Source organism: Dermacentor andersoni, chromosome 8 (genome assembly GCF_023375885.2).
Source record: "Dermacentor andersoni chromosome 8, qqDerAnde1_hic_scaffold, whole genome shotgun sequence".
Lineage (NCBI taxonomy): Eukaryota > Metazoa > Arthropoda > Arachnida > Ixodida > Ixodidae > Dermacentor > Dermacentor andersoni.
Genome location: NC_092821.1, coordinates 56344832 through 56366799, shown reverse-complemented (window position 1 = coordinate 56366799; position 21968 = coordinate 56344832). Strand labels below are relative to the sequence as shown.

The 21968-nt window shown below is 46.6% G+C and overlaps 1 protein-coding gene across 3 annotated transcripts in view; it reads left to right on the top strand.

The window, feature by feature from the left end:
* LOC126526352 (uncharacterized) overlaps positions 1-21968 on the top strand; it is a 57464-nt gene that overhangs the window by 24206 nt on the left and 11290 nt on the right. For 2 of the 3 annotated variants that reach the window (XM_050174250.3, XM_072289679.1), the window contains exons 4-5: positions 9464-9607; positions 16135-16166. In XM_050174250.3, the coding sequence (XP_050030207.2) occupies positions 9464-9607; positions 16135-16166 (176 nt within the window). Of the gene's footprint in view, positions 1-7655; positions 7902-9463; positions 9608-16134; positions 16167-21968 lie in introns of those variants that run through there. The other variant, XR_011895988.1, reaches the window with a different exon arrangement.

Genomic DNA, 21968 nt, shown 5'->3' with positions numbered 1-21968 from the left:
AGATTGCTCCCACGTGACGCTCCCACGTAAACAAGCTCCCACGTGAGCGCAAGCACCTCATCTAGTCCCTCGCGAAGTCTGCGGCTGGAGAACGCTGCTAGGGTGTCCAGCCGGACCGTATGGCTACTGCAATACCTCTGTCAAGCTCCGGCCAGTGAACGCCGAGAGGTCGTGCGGCCGCTGCCAACACACACAAGGATCGACGTTTTGACGAGCTCAGTCCCAAGGAAGCCCTCCACCCTGCCATTTGCATGCTCCCCGCCCTTTCTGCACATTATGCCCACTTCACTGGAAAACGCTCTTCGTGTACTTTGTACACTTTCATGAACTTCAGATCTCTTTCTTGTCTGCGCTTACCGTTTGTATGCCATGTGTAATTTAAACATAGCTTTTTCGTTGCCCACCTTTACAAGGGGCATCGTCGTTTTCGATTAGTTTTATCATTGAATTTTAGGGTGAAGCTACATATGACTAGGATCCCGCGATTTCTTTGCCGCCGCAGCCCTAAAAGTCAACCAATCGCAGCGGGAGGCACGCGCCGCGTGCGCCTCGGGGTCATATGCCGCGCCACCAGATTTCGCTTGCCTGCGTGGATCTGCGGAAAAGGTGGCACCAGCCGTGCGGGGGAAATAATAAAAATTGACCACCTTTCCACCTTTGCGAAAAGGGTTGCAAGCGAAACTCGGGATCCGCGGCTCTTCGTTGTCGTAACAACCCACCTGGCAACTGATTTCATTTGCGTTCTGATAGCGCTATGTAGAGGCCGCGCACAGTTAGGACTCCAGATTAGCAGCGTGAACACGATGAGCGGCAATGGAAACAGCAACGTAAATATTTAGTGACTGTGAATAAAGCAGAAGAACTGGGAATGACGAAATTGGTCTTTTATTGAGCGAACTTCTGCCTTCAAAAACAGGCTATACTCAAAGAACGTCCACAGCGACGAACACAGTCGGCGATCAGGGTTGATTTCCGGTCCTCAAACCAAGTCCTTGCGGCGTCTTCTAAGGCGAAATACCCATGTCGGAGCTTGCCGTTGGAGTTACAGTAGTTGAATGTAGCGACCCTTTCGTATGTTTCAAGCCAGTTATCCCGACCTTCAAATGATGATCGACGGAAGGTCGGTGGTTCTCCGGGCTGTTGCAGCACAATGGAGGACTCTGGGGCTGCCATTGGGGTTGACTTGGCAGCGATCTTCCTTGTCATCTCAGGAAAAAGTCCGTGCTCTGGTGGCAGTCCTTGCAGCTTGCGGCTACCTCGCTGGTTCTTGGCGACGTTGGTGTTGTCATACGCGGTCGGGCTTGACTAACGGCTTGGAGGGGGCGTCCGGTACTTGAACGCAATGCACCGTCATCAGATGTCACGTAGTAGTGACGGTGAACAAAGCAGCAACACAGGGAATGACGAAAGTACTGTTTTATTTGGCGAACTTGTGCCCTCAAAATAAGCCAGACTCAAAGAACGACGACAGCGACGACCGCAGTCGGCGATCGTCAAAAATTTGATGAGCGCGTCAAGCGCGTCAGCTTTTATACATGATTCATCGAAGGTTGCAGAGTAATCGCTGGTGCCTGCTTGTCTTCAAGAAAGTTCTCCAGGGTTCGCGTCGTACGTGCAATCAGATTACCCAAGCTTGGGTAACAACACCACAGCAGAATGAACAATGGATGACATTCCAGAAACTTCCATATACATGCGGACGCGTCCCCTTATGAGCGATGACATTTGTTATATGATGAGATGCGGTCACCCCAAAAAGATATGCAAGTACACGTGTCAATATTGATACCCGCAGTTTATCTTTCATCGGTGTACGCTTTTCACCGGCTAATCAATATTCGTTACGGCTCGGCCCTGGACACGCCTGCATGTGTCAGAAGTTTCTCGAACGTTATCGATGATTTTATCCGTTTTCTGTTGGCACCGACGCTTGTGTAATCTTATTGTATGAGCAACGCGAATTGTGCAGCACTTTCTGAAAGAGACGCGGGAATCAGCAAATAATCTGGAACTTTCGATGACTGATGCATAAAAGGCGACGCGATTGACTCGCCGATCTGATTTTTGACGATTGCCGACTGTGTTCGCAGCTACTGTTGTTCTTTGAGTGTAGCCTGTTTTTGAGGGCACAGGTTCGCCAAATAAAACGCAAGCTTCGTCGAATGCAGTTTTGCTGCTTTCTCCACCATCCCGACTGCGTGACATTATGCACAAGGGCATCGTGATAATTCTACACAGGATGCCGTTCAAGGCTACGTCACGTTGGTCAGTCACATCAGGTGATACCACACCTTCGCTCGCCAACCACATTCATACAGTGGGTTGGAGTCCATTTTTTATTTATGTAAATTACCTAAATCGAATCCACACAGGTTCATGACCGCACTGTTTTCTTAAAAAAAAACTCATTGCCCCTCCATTAGGTGCAGAAGGATGACCAGAGAAACTGTATATGTGGGCCTCTTAATGGTGAACTGCGCCTCCCTCGCGGGTCTGCCTGGCATTGCACTATCTACTGGATCGGCCCACGCACGTACGTGGAGTGCTTAACGCCTCCTTTATCTCCGCCACGAGTCGGCCCGGCATTGCACAATCTTCGGTATCGGCCCCCGCTTTCTTTTTCGAAGTGTTTTATTATCTTCTTTCAGTGTTTATTTAGAAAAATGAAAATCGCTGCCTGTGTACTGTACTGCCAAGTCGATAAAAGACGCAGGACCTCTGTCAAGCTTCTGAGCTTTTAGTCCTGTCTCCTTCTCTGTCTAAGAGAAAATAAAGGCTGAATTGTAATGTGTGGGGAGTGCTTAACGCCTGCTTCACCAGCACCGCGGACCGGCCCGGCGTTAAGCACTCCCCATACGAGGGCCGATCCCGAAGATAGTAAAATACCGAGCATATCCGCTGCGGAGTTGAAGCAGGCGTTAAGCGTTCCCAATACGAGAACCTATAAAGAAAGCTTTCTTTATAGGTTCTCGTATTGGGAGCGCTATTATGGAACGCTTTGTCTGACCCCTAGGGGTCAGACAAAGAGACACAATCTCTCCAATGCTATTCACTGCGTGCTTGTAAGAAGTATTGAAGCTATTAAACTGGGAAGACTTAGGAGTAAGGACCGACGGCGAATATCTCAGCAACCCTCGATTTGCCGATGACATTGTTCTATTCAGCAACACTGCAGACGACTTGCAACAAATGATAAAGCACCCTAACAGAGAGAGCGTAAGAGTAGGGCTGAAGATTAATATGCAGAAGACAACAATAATGAAGAATAGCCGGGCAAGAGAACAAGAATTCAGGATCGCCAGTCATCCACTAGAGTCAGTGAAGAAGTGGGTTCACCTAGGTCAATTAATCACAGGAGACTCTGATCATCAGAAGGAAATTCATAGAATAATAAAATGGGTTGGATCGCATACGGCAGACATTGTCAGCTCCTGACTGGAAGCTGACCGTTATCATTGAAAGGGAAGGTGTACAATCAGTGCATTTTCCCGGTGCTGACACATGGGACAGAGACTTGAAAACTGACAAAGAAGCTTCAGAATAAGTTATGGACTGGGCAAAGAGCGATGGAACGAAGAATGCTAGGATAGCGTTAAGATACATAAATAGAGCGGTTTGGATCAGACAACAAAGGAGCATAGCCGATATTCTAAATGACATTAAAAGAAAGAAATGGTGATGGACAGGTCATGTGATGCGCAGGTTAGACAACCGTTGGACCATTAGTGTTACAGAATAGATACCAAGAGAAGGGAAACGCAACCGAGGACGGCAGAAGACTAGGTGGAGCGATGAAATTAGGAAATTCGCGTGGACTCGTTGGAATTCGATGGAATCGTTTTGCTATTGCAAGAAAAACAAGATGCAGGAAGCCGCATGTTAGTGCTCAAATTGTTGACACCACCAAGAATGCAGCACATTTCCAACCTCGTGCTTCGATGGTGCATGGGTTGAGGCCGAGGAAATTCGGCAGAGATACTTAATACTGCGCGAGTGTGGGAATGCGAAAGCGTTATCGTCTGTTTCTGAAAGGTCTTTTTTCCACGCATTCCTTGTCCGCGCAAGTTCTCGCGTGCATTCTAACTTAGCCTCGGTATGCCAAAATCAAAGCGCGCCAAGCCTTTCAACGCGCTCGTTTGCCCACGAAGAATTCATTACTCGAAGGAACGCTCACGCAGTTGATGTGCAGTTTAAGGCCCCTTTTTTATGCACTCATTCTGCACACTCAGGACGTGTCGCCATGTCCTCCCCAATGGCTGCGCACTCACGTGTGCAAACACGCACGCACTAGGCACCCCTTTAGTCGACGAGAACCGTGGAGCCGCCGTGACGTCAGGGAAGCATGGAGGTCTCGCTCGCCGGAGGCCTGAGTTTGATCCCAATCCAGACCGCTATTTATCAAACTTTGTTTTCAAAGCCACTCTTTAATTTTTTCCGATGAATCTCGCTGAGAAACTAAGACAATCCGACCATTTCGTGACGTGCTTTTACTTTTCGCGCCGTCGGCCATTTTCGGAACTTCTTCCCGTGCCGCTGGGGCACCGACGGATTTTCGAGTAATGGTTCCCATGATGCTTACGCACTAATGTAACGGCAGCTGCTGTGAACACCAAATAATAGTAATAAATAGCTCAAGCTTGCGGTCAGACTACTTTTACACCTTTGCAACGAGAACGCCCTGGGCGATGCCTTAAAACCCCTCCGGGATGTTCTACGGTGTGCAAAATTATCTGAGAAGCTTGGGTGTGTGTACTCTCTCATGAAAACATATTATAGGTGCGCATAACTGTCATGAAAGAAGTAGAAGGCGGCACTGTACTGCTAAGCTGACTGAGCTGAGCGTGGTGCAGCGCCCACTTGTTTTCCTTGTTGGTGGCAGCTTAGGTACGCGCGCTTATTAAAGTGTCAATTTATCGCAGATATTCGCCCTGTCCGAGGGCGTCAAATGTGACCGTTAACTTAACTTTAGCATTAAGCAAAACGAAGTCATTCTATAGTGGTAGCAAGGGTTGGTTTAAATGTATGATTCGGTGTGGGGAGGGGGGAGCATGGCAAAGATGTTTCTATGCCAAAGGGAGGTGCACGAGTTGCTGCGAAATGTGCCTGTCAAGCAGAGGCTTTTCTTTACAGTAATCTCTTCAAGGGCGCAAGCAATGTTTCGGATTTTCACAGGTGCTCCAGAGAGCACTCGGCGCAGTATGGGGCACACAGCACGAAATTACTGTCTGAGGCAGAGGCCACGAAGCTGTTTGTGCGGCAGGGATGTGGTACCGTTTCAACGTTACACATAAAAAAATAAATAACTTTCAAGTGTAATTTATGTTCTTGCCAGGTCATGTCCAACAGTGTTCGTTACGAGAAAATTCGTCGTAAACGCTGCTAATTTCATGCGGTTACTGTTCATGCCGCTGCTGCTACATGCTGCTGCTGTTCCAAGTACGAGGCGGCCGCCTCAGAAATACCAGCAGCTGCCACCCAGGTGCTAAAAGGCACTCATTCGTCGCGTCCCCGTCCACTTCAGGTAGCCTGTTCGCCTTAAAATCAAGTTACAGGAGGCAGCAATCATTGCAGTAGTGCAGACAGCTGTTTAAAGGCACGGTTGAAGCACACATGGCGACACTTTTCCGCGATAGATTTCAGCCGATGGTAAGCTAAAAAACGAGCTCACTTCATTGAACGGATCATATAGTGTCTTCCTGAGGCATACTTAAGCATGATACGCACAGAACGCACCCATTTTGTCCGAAAGGCACGCAAATTCTCATTAAAGAAGGAACTGACAATAAGCGACACGGTTTGTTTGAACACTTCATTAGTGTTTTTTGTTGATATTTCACTTGCCTTCTGCATACTCTGTTGGCATTTCTGTTGGGGATCTCAGCTAATACAGCATTTTCTGCCAGAAGTGCATTGGGTAAAATAAATAAAAAAGAGCTGGTAAAACTATTAACCCGTATTGACACTCTATTTCAGCGCTTGTATGCACTTCTACGCGACTCTTTTTTACAGCTTAAGCTGTTGTACCTCTACTCTCTAATTCATCGTTTGTTTCCTCGGACAAAAATGTGGGCTGGTCCCGGAGGTTGTGCAAAACCGCACCGACCCGCGGTGGAGGTGAATCAGGCTTTAAACACTCCACCCCTAATGAGTATATTAGTAGTAATCATAAATAATGACAATTGAATGAAACAAATGAAGATTTCCATGTAGTTTTCCTGTTGGAGCGTCAGCAATAAAGACAATTGGAGGTCCCTTAAGCTTCGCCTGTAAGAGTGCAAGGTGATAGCACTGAAAGATCCTTGACTGCTTCTCAGGTTTCCTGACAACTGCAGCTTATGTAACCATTATGTGTTCCTGGAAACGCTGGCGCGAATTCTATGCCCAAAGGCGAGTTGTTTGGTTCTTCTTTCTTCTGCTCGCCCCCCCCCTCCCGATGTGGCCGCCATTACGTCGGATGCACGTTCGGGATTATTTTTCTGTAAAGGTCAGCGCCGCCCACGCGCGCACCAGATTTTCTTTGACACGAGGCCCTTAACGCTATCGCGTGAGAAGGTGAGCGTCGGCCGATCCTGGAGATAGCGCAATACCGAGGCGGCCCTTGGCGTAGGTGAAGCAGGCTTCAAGCACTCCGCCCCTACTAAAATTAAATATAAATATTATTAAAAGTAAATATTAATAAATGAAATACATCAATGAAGATGCATAGTTTCAAGTCGATTGGCACACCGCAATCGTTTGTGAAGTACACATAGACTCACGAGCACGAGGCATACGCAAAGGACGAAATGTACGCACAACCATGCACCCTTGACCGAGAAGAGGAGAATGCCACCAACTGCAGGGATGCCTGTGACGTAGACACTTAAGACAGAATTGTGATATCCACTGTGTATATATCTTCAGGCACAACCAAGTGGGATATCGAGAAGTATATGACCGCACCCTTTGCATGGGTTAGCCGAGATGACACGTGTGACCATTTTTGGAGACTTCAATGTGGACATTTCGGAACCAGATAAGAAATGGTTCACTCAGTTTGTGCTAGAAAGTTTGGTTTGAAGTGCAAAACTAATCGAAGTCACTGAAGCACTCAATAACGGTCGAGCATAGATTTAACTACTTCCTAAATTTTATATCAAGTTGTAACCGATCGAATCATTGTATATCACAGTAATCACAAAGATATCGCCACTACCATTGGGAGATAATGAAAATACATGTACCCACGTCTTTACCTGCGTGACATGCTACAGCTTCGTAGGTGATCCACCTTCACAAAGTGGAATGCCTCCTCAATGTTTTTTTTTTTTTTTTTTACAAGCGAAGCTTCTGTTGGCTCACATGTTACAGTGGAGTTATTGTCACGCAAAAAAAAAAAAACAACTGTTGCTCGCAGAGCAGAACAGCTGCGCGAAAGGGGTGTTTCAGGAGTTGACAGCTGCGCTGGTGCCGCAGCGTTAGTCATTAGCAAGGATTCCATCTGCATAGGCGTGTGCTCACGCCACGCGCAGAACTAGTCAGAGCCGTTTTGCTTCCGCCGGGAAGGAAAAGGGCGGGATAGGGGATGGCGCACGCTGCGCCGGCTTCTCTTCTGTTCACTTCATTATCGGAAAACAGATGGGGTGGCGGCGCGTTGTGCGCTTCCCCGAGTAACTGGCAGTGTTCCAGGAGCGGCAGCGAGAACTCGCCCGTGAAAGGGCTCGCCGTCGGCGCGCCGATTCAGCCGTTAGAGCCGACCGAGCCTAGGAAATCTCACAGCAACAAGAAAATCCCGTGCTGTGGGAGCGGAAAGTCGAAGCAATCCCGCACCGTTTCCTGTGGGTTACTTAACAGCACTCCGTGCTTAACAGTGACGAAGGTCAGGTGCAAGCAGGGCAAACATCGCTTACCCCTATTGTCTGGTAAGGTAACTGTTGGCCCCTTTTTTCTTTCTTTTCAGTCAAAATCATTTAAAGAAAGTTACGAAAACAAGCTACGCCATTGAATGACGGCACACTAGTAGGACTGAGACCTTACTTCACACCCCATTCTTTTTATCACAGTAGCTGTAAGAACATCACGTTCAAGCGCACATATGTATTGTCGTGGTTACGTGTGCGCGACTTCGAAGCTAAAATGTTGACGTAATATGAAGGTGCAAAATTTATGTTCAAGTATAAAAGCAACAAGAAAGGCTACTTTCCGCCATGCAAAGAGCGTCACACTAACGAACGCATAGTAATAGCCGCCAGCCGATCACTTTATGACGTACGGCCTATAGCTACTGCATTGGCGCACATATTATTCGTTTATTACTGTGCTCTCGCTTGCTTTTTATGACATGAAATCAAAGTATTACACTGCCAAAATTAAGCCGTGACGCAAAATTATTTTTAAGCGCAGATGAGTCTGTCGCTTATCCACCACGAAATAGCTATACCAAAATACCCAGATAAAGCGTATATTCTGTATGACTGTTTAAAACAGTCCCTTTTTTTTAACTGCTTGCTGATCTTCATCTCACTTACTTATTGTTAAGATTGCGAAATCACAAACGTATGGCGCAGTCACCAAAGCACTGCTACCACCGAATTTGTTTGGAACGACGCGAAATGCTGTTTTTGATGGGCTTGAAACACAAAGCGGCAGCACATATGACGTAATTATGTCTTGTGGAGGACGCTACCTTGACTTATTCATAGCCTCGCCACGTAGAGTCACTCCAATTACTACAGCGCAATGACAAAATACATTGGCAAATGATTCAGCAAAGGGTAAATAAATGCATAAAGCCATATTCTAGTGCGTTACCGCGACTGAGCAATCAGTTTATAGAGAATGTGCTCGCCATACTGACACATGTGACACGCAAGGAACAGCAGATGACGCGACACGCCATCCGCGCATGACATGGTTCATCTACTGTCCACCAGGTGGCAATCCCGCTTGATTTCTTGGTCAATATAAAAAAACGACTGGGGATTCGAGTGCAATATACAACTTTGAAACACTTAACATTGGTGCCACACAAAAATGCCCAATTTAAAGAAAAATATTTAGCTGCTCACTCGCTGTCTGGTCTTCCCTCATATGGTTCAACATTTCGTGGTCTGATTAACAAGACAAATGATTGCTTAAGTTTGACCGGAACGCGGATTTTGTACATTGATTGCTGGATGGTTGTCGTCTTTTTATTCAGTTTTTCAGTGAGGATATGAAGGCCATAACTATTACTTAGACAATAAATTCACGAGTATACTAATACTAAGGGTAGGTAATTCAGTTTTGTTTTCAGCTATGAGTTTTACGTAACAGAACTCGTGTGAGTAGTGAAACCTCCAGAAATTAAGAAAGTACAGTACACAACGTACTTAAACGAATAAACTACGGAAGCAGTTGTGACATAAAAAGCAAACTCAAACTTTTTTGTTGAGCTCTCTGTCTTGTCTACCACTGTAACAATTTTTTTTAAATCTGGACGCAGTTACTGAACCAAAAGGGTTTCCTCGCAGTTAGTCGTGGAAAGTACACGCAACTCGATTACCCCTTATGTGTGCGATCACGTTTCGAAGAGCACTCACTTTCTGGATATTTCCACAAGGTAACCTACTACGAAGAGAAGGAAAAGGTAAGCAGCCTTCTATATATCATACGGCTTGTTGTAGCCGTCAGTAAATAGGCAGTATTTCTTATACTAGCACAGCGTTCTTTTCCTCTGCATTTTAATATATTATTTTCTATAGTTTAGTGCACCAACTTTGATGTCCTTTGAAATAAAAAAGAACGTTCCGGAATATGTGCCGAGGACTTGAAAACTGTTATATTTCCTTAATGTAAACAGGCCACAAAACATGTGTAGCGTAAGCTTATGACTCCGAAGCTTTGAATATTCACATGTGGAAGAAATTTTAAGCAATTGGCATGTATGCTTGTCCGCGTGTACACACCACCATGCCTCGTTTTCAGCGTATCTTGAGAAGGAAAGCTATGATCGGCACAGATGTAACGGTAGCTTTCGCACCTCACAGGAGTCCTGCATACCTGCGGCAGAGCAGCGGCATAGCTGGCCGCTTCATGACCACACTTTTCTATCATTTTCCCAGCACGGAAGCTCGCAGGTCAGCATCTATGTCATCTATGCTGACGTAGTGGTAAGAGAACCACAGCAAGGACTCTTAGCGCACAAACTTATACGTTAGCATGGCTTAGCATGGGTTAGCATGAGAAACAGAATCAAAAGCTCGCGAGAAGTCCAGAAATACACAGTCAGTATCAAGTTGCTGATCTACATTAATAAACAAGTCATTGGTAAAAGACAAGAGTTGGGTTAAACCTTGCCGGACATACAAGAAAGTTGTATCCATCCATCCATCCATGTTGTGCGTTGTTAAAGAAAGAATTCATCTCGAGGAAATTAATGAGGTGTGAATAAATTGTGTGCTCTAATATTTTACTTGGAATGCATGTCAATGAAATTGGTCGATAATTATTGGAGGAGTGAGTGTCACCTGATTTATGGACCGGAACCACCTTTCCCACCTTCCAGTCTTTGGGCAGGGTAGAAAGCTGTAGGGACTGGTAAAAAATCTTTGATAAAATAACACTTGAAAAAACTTCAGTACACTTTAGCATTTTTGAATTAATGAAGTCGGGACCACAAGATGAAGAAATTTTTTGATTTCTGATACGTTTGCCGATGCCAATCCAGTCAAGCGAGATAGGATCCATAGGCGGAAAACTTGGGGACGATAAGAATGGAAAATTTGGCTGTACTGATCGCTGAAAAAATGACGAGAAGGTATTATTCAGAATTTCGCAGCACTCGTGAGTTGGAACTGGCACGTCTGATTAGATTAATTGAAGAACATTCTTTTTAGTACCTGCAACAATAGACCAAAACTTCCGTGTGTTAGAAACCAGAAACGAGGGCAGAGTATTATTTAGGAATGTGTTTTTGGCACTGGCTGTTGCCGAACAATATTCACTGGCAATGCGGTGATATCGAGACCAATGATCAGGATGATTTGTAGCTTTAGCGCGGCGAAACACCCGTTTTTTTTTTGTTGCGCAGGCGCTTTAGTGCATTATTAAACCATGGTGATCGGGGGTTAGAAGGCATTCTTCTTTTAGGTATGTAGCGGTCAATTATCGATAGAAGTTTGTTTTTATAGAGAGACTAGTTTTCATGAACTATTCGTTGCGAAAAGTTCATTAAGTAGTTCGTAATGAAAGACTCAAATTCGGCTGTTATTGACGAGGCATCAGCTCTGTTGTAATCTAGTATATTCTTTGAGCTTTTTTTAGTAGTAACATGCGCATTAAGAGTGAAATGGATCATAACATGGTCGCTTATACCTTGCAGGAACGTTAGAGGTGAAACCAAGTTGGGGGCAGTGGTAAGAATAAGATCCAGGATATTGGCAGAAGTCAGTGTAGTGCGCGTGGGGTAGTGCACAAGTTGAATAAGGTTAAAATCACGGCACAGGTCCAAAAATTCTAAAAATTGAGGAAAACTCTGTTTCACAACTACGTCCTCCTTCGACCACACAACATTGGGAAAATTCAAGTCCCCTAGTATAAACAAGGGTGATGTGGGGTATCTAACAATGAGGTCATTAATCACATCATGAAGTTCATGGCAAAACGAAATAGGGGCAGCGGGTGGTCTATATCAGGCACAGAAAATAAACTCGCGATTGGAAATGACAACCCGTACACACACGAGTTCTAATGACGATGTAATCGGAATGATGTGAGAAACAAGAGAATCTTTGACACCGATAAGAACTCCCCCTCCTGATCGAATGTCGCGGTCATATCGGTATAAACTATAAGTGTTTTCGCAATCCAGTATTTCACTGCTGCCTATTTTTGCTGACAGCCACGTTTCCGTAATGATAACAATGTCAGCAGAACAGGAATCAATGGCTGATGATAAAGCTATGCGTTTGTTGAGTACACTTCGTGCATTAGTGAATAGTATTGATAGGCTTTTGACGTTTTGGTGTACGGCAGATAGCTATGAAGAATCATTCACCTAGGCGGCAGCAGACTTAGGTACGGCGGCTGGCACGTGTGAAGGGGGATACATTTCACAGATGCTATCGGTGGCTGCGCAGTAAACGTATGTTTTTTGTTAATGATTAGTTTATTATAACGAAGTGTAAAATTCTGTTTGCTGGCGTTTCCGAAGTCTATAAGTCTCTTACGCAATTGCCTGGTATTTTTGCAGAAATCCTCACCTACAGATACACCAGAGCCCTTTAGCTTTGCCCTCAAGGAAAGGATGCTTTCTTTAATCTTAAATGCCGAGAACATAACAATTATGGGGCGGGATTTATTCGCATCAATAATCCATCCCTCGCGGGTCTCGATCCTGATTGCGGTATTGTGAGCGCAAAGCGTTCGCTAGCTGCTCCGTGTTTCCTTGAAAGTTGTGTAGTGCGCGAGTGAGGCGTTTGTTGGTTTCCGACCGTGTTTGTGTAGGGTCTATGAGACTCCTGAAGAGCCGCCAAGTGTTGCGGCTCGACATCTGTTTTGCTGCGCTGTTACATCTATCTACCCAGTTAGTGTCGGCGAGCTGGACAGCGTACTCGGCTGCTTGCTGAGTAAGGTCAGAGATACGAGCGCGGAGTTTACGATTGTGTTTCTGCCGCCGCCATCGTTTGGTTAAGCTGCGGCGAGCTTCCCAGAGGTGCATCAGGTGGTTATCCACGTCCGGTGCATGTTCCGTAAGCTGTATGTGCTTTTCGTGTGAACGGAGTGTTTGCATGAGTCCGTGCACCCAAGTGGAGTAGCCTTGTCCCAAGAGAGAAGTTACTGGGAGGGTCTGGCGGAAAGCATTCCAGTCGGGGAGTTTGGCTTGTGCAAGGGGGCGATGTAAGGGTCGAGTATAAATGATAGTGTTCAGTATGCAGTGGTCGCTACCGAGGGTCTCCTCGGTATTGATCCAGTCTGCGTGTCGGATGTGTTTCGTGAGGGTAAGGTCGGGGCAGGTGTCCCGAGTGACAGAATTCCCTACACGTGTTGGGTGGACCGGGGCGGTTAGAAGAGTGATGCCCAGCGTAGATACAAGTCCCGCCAACTTACGACCACGCGGCTCTTCCTTGCGATAGCCCCACATGGGACAGGGGGCGTTAAAATCTCCCACTATCATCAGGGGATCGCGACCCACGATCCTCAGCGCTGCGCTAATGATGTTAGAAAAAGTAACGTTATTTAGTTTCGGGGGGCAGTACATATTAAGTATGTGTACGGGGCTATCTGTTCGCCGCAGGGGGAGGACAGAAACCATCACGTACGAATATTCCAGATTTAGGTCGAGATCAACCTCCTGCGCTGTATAGCCTTTATGGACTAGGAGACAGGTGGACGGGTCTCGCTGAAAAGCGTTATAGCCCGAGAGCTTAACCGCAGCCCCGGTTTCTTGCAGTGCAAGTACTGCGGCGGGGTATTCGAGATTTTCAATGTACGCCCTTAAGTGGGTGCGTTTCGTCCTGTCTTTGAAACCCCGACAGTTCCACTGTACAAGAAAGAGAGCTTGCTGTCTTTGTGGGGGGCGCCGCCCTCTAGAGAGTTGGTTGGGAGGGGATGCAGCCATGTTGATTTGTAGGGAGATCGCCTTGGAGAGCCGGCCCAGGTTCCGTCACCTTCAGCTGGAGCGATTCCGGCTCCTCCAAGAGGTCGGTTAGATCGATGGGTCGGGTGAATTTTGATGGGCGGTTCGCGTCTTTGAGGGGTCCCGTTCGGCGGAAAATCCGGGGGTTTGACTCTAGCCACGTCCTAATGTTGGCCGTCACGGCGGCCGTAACCGTAGCTGTGACCGCCTTGAGAAGGCTGTCTTGAATTTGGCCAAAATTTGATATCTGAGCCGTTAATTCGGCAAGGGCGTTTTCCAGGGCGGTGAAACGCACGTCAGAGCTAGAGGGTGTCAGGTCCGCCTGCACCACTTGCATCGGTTCCGGAGCTACATGGGCCGGGGGCGGGGAGGACCGAGCCGTTTCTAGCGCGTGAATTTTCGCGTTAAGTTGAGCATTTTGGGCCCGGAGAGTCTGGAGCTCGCGGCGGAGGTCCGCGACGTCAGAATTAAGGGGGGGATGAGGAGGAATCTTTAGTGGGGTAGAAGGTAGAGGAGTGCGGGGAGGCGGAGGAGGCCCGTCTCGGCTCACTACCTTGGGCTGAGACGTATTCTTTGGTGTGCCAGACGGAGGGCCTTCGAGAGCCGGAAAGTCCCCCTCTTGGAATGTAGGGGCGCCTGTATCCCGTGACGCTTTCGGGTTAGTTGACCGAGGTGACTTGGGGGCACGTTCAGGCAAGGTGCCCGCCGGTGGTGCTGGTCCGGTTGTGCCTTTCGTCCTCATGTTGCTAGTCGTGGGAGCTTTTGAAGTGGTGTCAGAACCCGAGGGCACTGCAGTCCGAGGTTGGGTTCGTTGACCGGTCGGCTTGCCCGGTTGTTGCAGCCATCGAAATTTGGCTTTGCAGTCTTGCGAGCCCGTAAGATGAGCCCCACCGCACACGATGCAGGAAGGAGTGCACTCGTGGGGCGCCATGTTGCCGTCTTCGAGGACTGCGACCATTTCGCCGCAGTGTCCACAGCGATTGTCTTGAGGATTCGGGCATAAGTCCGGACGGTGACCGATGGTGCCGCATCGGAAACACGCGGGAATAGTCCGCTTATATTCGTGCACCACAGTCACCACACTGTTAGAGTGCACGTAACGCGGTACTCTGTGTCCCACGAAGGTGAGCAGGGCAATCGTCCACTTCCCCAGCTTGCGGATGAAGGCGATCTCTCCTCCGCGCCACTGGGCTTTAGATTTCAGGGTGGTAGAAGTTTCCTACTCATGGATCGTAATAATGCCCCTGCGGATTTCACCGTTGACTTTGGCGTGTCCGACCACCGGGATGGGGCCTTTCGAAGCATTGAGTGTAAATTCATGAGCGAGCGCGTTCGCCACATGGACGTCTTGAGTGGTGGCAATGACAATATTCTGGTCCCAGATGGGCCAGACACTAAGAGTGTCCACCGAAGATGGATTTACATAGGCAGAGAGCAAAGCACCAAGCTCACCGTTCTGCAGGGCTGTCTTCAGGAAGATCGTCACTCTGGGCTTGATGACAATCGTGAAATCTTCTTTGCGGAGTCGAGGCATAGCGGTGGGCCGCCATTTCTTCGATCCCGCTGCGTGCGAGAGCTGAGGGTTGGACTTTTCAGGATTCGTAGGCACAGAAACGCCGGAACTCATGGAGCGTCCGTTGACCGCCGAAGTGTTCGAGCGTTGCTGGCGTTTACGAAGTGCCACCAACGAGAAAAGGCCTTCATCCACTATCTCCTCCGTCGGAGTGGAAGTTTCAAGGGAAGACGGGGCTCCTGCGATGATTTCTGACCATGTCATCGTCCCGGGATCGTACCCGCGCCAAGCGGAGGCCGCCATGGCAGTCGCGGAGAACGATGGAGATCGAGTCCGGGGCGTTAGGCTCAGCTGGGTGAAGTGGCGGAGACAAAAATGGGCCTAAAAGGCCCCAAAAAATGGCCCACCTGCTCCAGAGCGGTATCTTCGGGCGCCGGGTGATGTTATCCGTCTAGTAGAGGCAAAATTTCACGGGGTCCCTTAGAATTTTCGGTAAACCGGAGGAAAATTGCCGGAGCCGATGTGAGGCGCGTCCGCTCGCTCAGCGCTCGCAGCGTTCCTCCTGCTGCAGCGGCGGCAACGACGATGTAGAGTGTGCCAACAGCGAGAGCGATGTGTGCACCTTCTCGCGCGTTGGAAATCTTAGCTGGTACTTATGTTGTTTTTTTTTCATGTAGCTGCAGGTTCCAATGCCGGGAGAAAAAAATGCGCTAAAGTGTCACTGGGAACTTGCTGCTGGAAGAATGCCGAAGCACTAACTTCTCATTAGATTGTAAACACGGGTGCAATTCCGCGATGACGAGCACCTTGCCGCTGCTTGTCTAAAGTAGTCCCGTGGTTTTTTTAGTGTTGATGCACGATCGCGAACATCTAAATGCAATTCCTCAACTTGTTTAGCGTTGTCGTTATAGCCACAACCACCAGGCCAATGAAGGTACACTATGAATATTTACGATCTTTTGTGAAATTTTTATGTTTTTCATGCTCTTCACAAATAGACTAATTTATTCTGCCTTATTTGCAGGGGTCTGGAATACTAGGAAAGCGCCATACCTTGTGAGTGCCGCAGAGTTTGCGATAAAATTCAGTTACCCTTCCATTTTCTCCACACATAGGGTTGTAAGTCGCAAAGGACGTAATAAATAAAAGCGGCGTGGTTTAATCTTCTCTATATTATCGAATTACCATGCAAAAAATTATTCTCAATATAATCACGTTATACCTAATTTTTCCCAAGCTTGATCAACCATACAACTGATTGAGTTTTGCTACTTATAATTTATTGAAATAACTAAACCAGGTAAGGAGGAAGTGAATTTAGGAAGAGAACGGCTGAGCATCTAGCGCAGTCTTCGAAGCTTATCACCTGATCTGCAGTGCTAAGGTTCAATAAGACTTCGCCAATCAAAATTTTAAAAAATGATTAGGACGTTGTTTATATAAACAAAGCTAAAGTACTTTTGCGAGTATCATTCCCAGGGCACTTTGTGCAATTTTTGAGAGTTGACTGTCTATCTCTTCATGTCTCTAAATGTTATCCTGTCAATCTGGGGCACGGGTTGTCCATGGTGTAATGGTTAGGTAGGATTTACTCGGTAGGGTTTACTTGAGCTCAGAGCCACTAAGAAACGGACGTAGCCAAACTGACTTGAACTCATGCTTAACTAAAGCAGGCCCAACTCGTCTCAAACCGACGGCGGGTCACAAGAGTGAGACTCATGCAAACTCATTAGCTCTCAGGAACTCATAGTGTTGCACTCACTGAGGCTTAGTCAGACTGAGTAATTCATTCAGACTAGCGTAATCGCGAGCTCAAAATGAATGCTTTGTCGCTCAATCAGACTGACTTGTCTTATCAATGAAAGGTTATTCAGAGTTGGACAAAAGTAAAGGTGAAGGTCTGATGCGCATGCATTGGCGTTAGAATCGGAAGTCTTATATCAGCAGTCTCCCGCTAAAACCCCGATTAAGAATAAATTATACCTGCAGCTAAGTTTATTTGATTTCAACAATTTTCTACATATGACAAGTGCAGGTTACCCGATGTGTCATCTATATAAATGACTTGAATTTTAGGCCCAATTTCTACACTGGCAGTGTTTATCAACCAGACAATAAAAGATTAGGTGAAGAACATCCATGAGTTTTTTTTTTCTTCCCAATTGCGGCATTTATACCACAAAAGCGTACTTGTAAGTGAATTTGTAAGTTTATTGGAGTTTTGCACATTTACTTTGGGTGCTCGAACATCAAAGTTTCCAATACGAATACTAATGTTTCTGAAAGAATACAATCGAGCATAGAAACTGATATTGATATTTAAAATTTCTAAACAAGCTGGTTGAGCATTGATGATGAGGGAAATAGAGAGAGAAGTCGCAGATTGCTTGCGCAGCAAGGCAATAGAGACACGAAGTAAGACTTGTAGTTTTATCGACCGTGTAAACTGCAGTACATGTTCGTTGACTATAAAATTCAACGACGATTACGATACTGAATAATGCGAAATTTGAGTGCATCTGCATGTGTGTTTTCATTTCGCGATAGATTGGCTGGCGCAGACAATCTGTCTCGAGCGGGAAGTCGCAAACGGATTTAAGTGTGGCGCCCCTGCCTTGCTTATCGGGAGACCGCGATAGTTAGCGCGTGATGTGACGACCATAGCGTGACGACGATGGATTGGAGAGAGCCGGATGAGAAAGACTGACGACGATGAAAGAATCACGACTGCATCATGTGGAGGGTGAGACAAGGAATGCATGACGACTACCATATGATGCCGATGGGATGACAAAGCTGTGAGTACAATATGATGACGAGAAATCTATTACGATGATGGTGTGACGACGACTGCACCACGAAGTTTGTATGACGACATCATGACAAAAGCCAAAAGACGAAGCTCGAGTGAGACATTAAAATGACCACCACAGCTTCACGACAATATAAAAAAAGGAATGCATGATGACTGTGTGACGCATGGCAGCGTGGCGAGAGTCGGATGGCCAAGCCTGAATGGGTATTCTGCAAGGATCCCGACGATATAATGACGAAGAGCACATATTTAGTGGCAAAAACTAAAGGTAAACTCGACGAGGGAGTGGCCGCGGAAGGCGCGACGACGATGTGACGAAGAGAATCAGATGAGGAAGCTGGAATGAGGACAATAGATCGACCTTGATGGAATCACATTCGCTGCCTCGCGGTCCCAGCTGTTAGAATACTTTGTCCAATGATTCGGCATAGAAGGCACGGCCACAACGGCATGACGAGAATTACATGACGAAGCGGAATAATTACGATGGGGTAATCTCGAGGTCATCGCAACTGCGAGCAGGTATCTAGTGACTCAAATTGGCAGACAACTTGGACGGCTGCATTCGCATAAGCGGGTAGACAGATAGTTTCAAAATGTTTCAAGTGTGCAAAGAATGATACTTGCATAAAAATTAACTGGCGTCAAAAATTTACGAGCACACACAAGAAAACACACAGATATAACTCCATCACCACGAATTACCGCTACTACAACGTTGGTTCGAAAAGCGCCACTCTCTGAGAGCGGATACTTATTGTGCTGCGTGTGGCCTCAACGTGTATCCGAAACGTCCGATTTCGTGACCTCGAACGCAAGGTTCGCGGGAAGATAGCGCACATGAAGCGCCAAAAATTTTGAGTCGCCCGCCTTTTCAATCACCCCAGGCTCAAACCGAGCTAAAGCGTGTGAGCCTCGTTGGGGGCTAGATGTGGAGCCCTAATGGGGCTGCAGGAGGAGACACGTCCTCGCCTGCCCCCTAGGCATGCTCAGTCACGGAACTGCGAGCTGAACATTCCCCGTCTTTATGCACTCTTATCGCGCACATGAAAAAAAAAAGAAATATGCGGTTTTTCGCTCCGAAACCAAGATTTGATTTCAAGGAGCGCCGTAGTGGGCGACCCTGGAATAGTTTGGACCACCAGGAGCTCTTTAACGTACACCTAGACCTATTTACATGGGTGCTTCATTCGTACTTCATACGGCACTTTGTGTCAAAGCCGAAGTCGATGACGACGGCAAAAATCTGGCTCGCGTGTCCGTCAGATTTCATATCAGTCTTTACGGGATGAGTTGCATGTAACGCTGTCAGAATCAAGGTTTCAGGTAATTAAGCAAGTGAAAAAAAAAAATCTGCAACAAACCATCTCATGATGATATTCGATAGTAATGCGATGGAAGTACGTAATTTAAGTACACTATGTAAGTACACGCTATAAGTAATATCAGGAATTGTCTTTCCAAAACGTTCGTTGCTTCGGCTAAATGCGATGTGCGCAATCCTCACCATGGGCCCATTTTGCTAAGGAATTCGCTTGTCGAAGTTCGCAGCTCACATGGCAATAAATATGATGGCGTAGCAAAGTTAGCGATGCATAGTTAACCATAGCAAAGTAAGCGATGTCGGACAATGTGGCACATAGCCGAAACAAGGAGAGTTTCAGAATTACCACTACACATGTCGCATGTGAATGCACGTATATGGTCTGTCGCTACATTACTCCATTGCTATTCACATCACCGTCGACAATCCTTGTGAGATAAGTGCTGCCGCAATTTTAAGGACCTGAGTTTAGTGCTATAGCAGAGCACTAAGTTAAAGAAACAAGCATGGTGCAATTGGTGAAAAAATAAATTGCTATGTTTATATCCATACTACAAATTCGCAGGACCCCTAGGGTAGGGTATATTTATTTAGCGAGTGACACTGTTACGCAGGTCATTATTCAGAAAGCAAGGCGTTCGGCTGACAACCGTGCTTCTTCTAATGTTAAAATTTAAGGAAAATGTACAATTTCAATGGTCTTCGCATTCACTATTCAATATTATCATATGTCCATGCCCAATCGTCCCAAATAATGCACTCGCAAATGAAGTACAATATGATATTTTATCCGTTTATGTGTCGTTATGTGTCGATCGGTTAAATGTCGCCTTGAGATAGACAATTCCACTTGACGAAACGTTGGCTCGTGCTTTTACCGTGTTCTCGGTTTGCTCATCGTCTTGAATTTCTAGCTCCCGCCTTCCCCGTGGTTCCCATTTATTCGTTTTTGTAATTCTAAATCTATGCACATCTTCAGCCAATATAAAAAATCAGAAGCGGTACTTAACTGGAGCTACTGACGGTCTTCATTACATACAGTCACAATGTCCCCAATTCACTGAAATAATGCCAGCGAACGCATACATGGATGAAGTTCTCGCTATTTTTAATTTATATTTCGGTATAGCAGGGCCAAATTATGCAAAAGTGCACGTAAAAGACAATTCAGCACAAGTAAGAACCGTCAATTTGCCAGTGGGAACACCTCTGCAAAACGCGTGCAGTGCTAAACCAAATTGATCACCGGGATGTCATCCTTCCGGCCATTTCTGGGTGTTTGCGTACAAGATTACTCTCGGAATGTTATTCAGCCCTGTTCATGGGCAAGTGGATGGTGGTGGAAGGCCCTTTCTTCAGGAGATGTCACGTCGTTAGCGAGCACGGTAGGAAGCAGTTAGCAAAGCGACCCTGCTTACCTTGCAACAGCCCGTCTATGAAACAATGTTGCACCTTTCCGGTTAACTATCCGCGCCGAATACTGTCGTCACACAGATCCCGAGAGCCATGGCCAGTAGCTTGAGTTCCTGTTAAACCGGATTTGTTCCACTCCTAACATGCTTCAACTCCTAGCAACCATGGTGGGATGTTTCGTCAGCAAATACCTACGTACAGCGAAGCACGTGTTCGTATGCCTCAATCATCTGCCACTGCCTTGCGCCCCTGTATGATGATGCATTCAATGACTTGCTGCAGCACACACAACTGTTTCACTGGTTCCGTCAACGGACGTGACCACGTTGTGGTGACCGACAGGGCCAAGCCCACCTACCCAACGATCTCAGTACGAAAATCCACCATTGCTCGCTTCCCTCCCGCTTTTGTCATAAAACAGTACTTCTACCAGCCTACTTTACAGCTTTGACATTGTTTTGCTTTCACTGTGCAGATCTGCCATCCTGCTGAACAGGGGTGAAAAGGCAGGGTGTAGGCGCTTCGCTTTAGTGACGTCGGCTGCCTGCCTTTCGTATTAAGCGCGCTCCTGTATTCCGCCCTTGCTTTCAGCCTGGTCGCATCTCTGTCGTTCGCTTGCCCGCGCACGCGCTGTAATATTGGGACCTATCCTCGGTTTCTGTAGGGTCCATTCTTTTTAGCAGAGCAGCACACAACTACAGACGACTTTCCGGAGTTGTAGTAGTTGCACCAATGTTGGTACTTGCATTTTAGTACATATTGGGAACATGCACTATATTGACTTTCTGCTTTGAAGTTCGGTCCATCGCTTTAATGTTTACTTGGTATGCGCAGTGGCGTTTGTTGTTCTTGCTTTTCAGGCTTGACTCTTAGTTCTTTCACGTGTATCTGCGATTTCTGAAATTCTGATCCCTAGCCACCGCTTTAGTGTGTTTTCTTTTTGTTATACAGCTTGTTTCTGCTGACTCGTGCAAAGCCTTTAAATATCCACGTGTATCTTATGCAAATTTAATGAACTTAGTATTCTTAACTGTCCTACTCAATGTGTTTTTCTAGTATAAGCTGAGATAAATATTTAAAAACAATGTATTACCAACTTCCAAATGCATTTTACTCATAACATTGTCTATAGGGAAGCTGCACACCCTTTTCAAAAATAGCGACATCATTTATTTGCGTAGTATTAAGTGCCGTGGCTTCATTTTTCCTGACCGAAAGGACGGTGAGCTAGAGTTGAATAAGTATGACGTTACTAGGTGCTACAATATGCTCGACAACATATACATTCAAAGGCTTTGTATTTAGA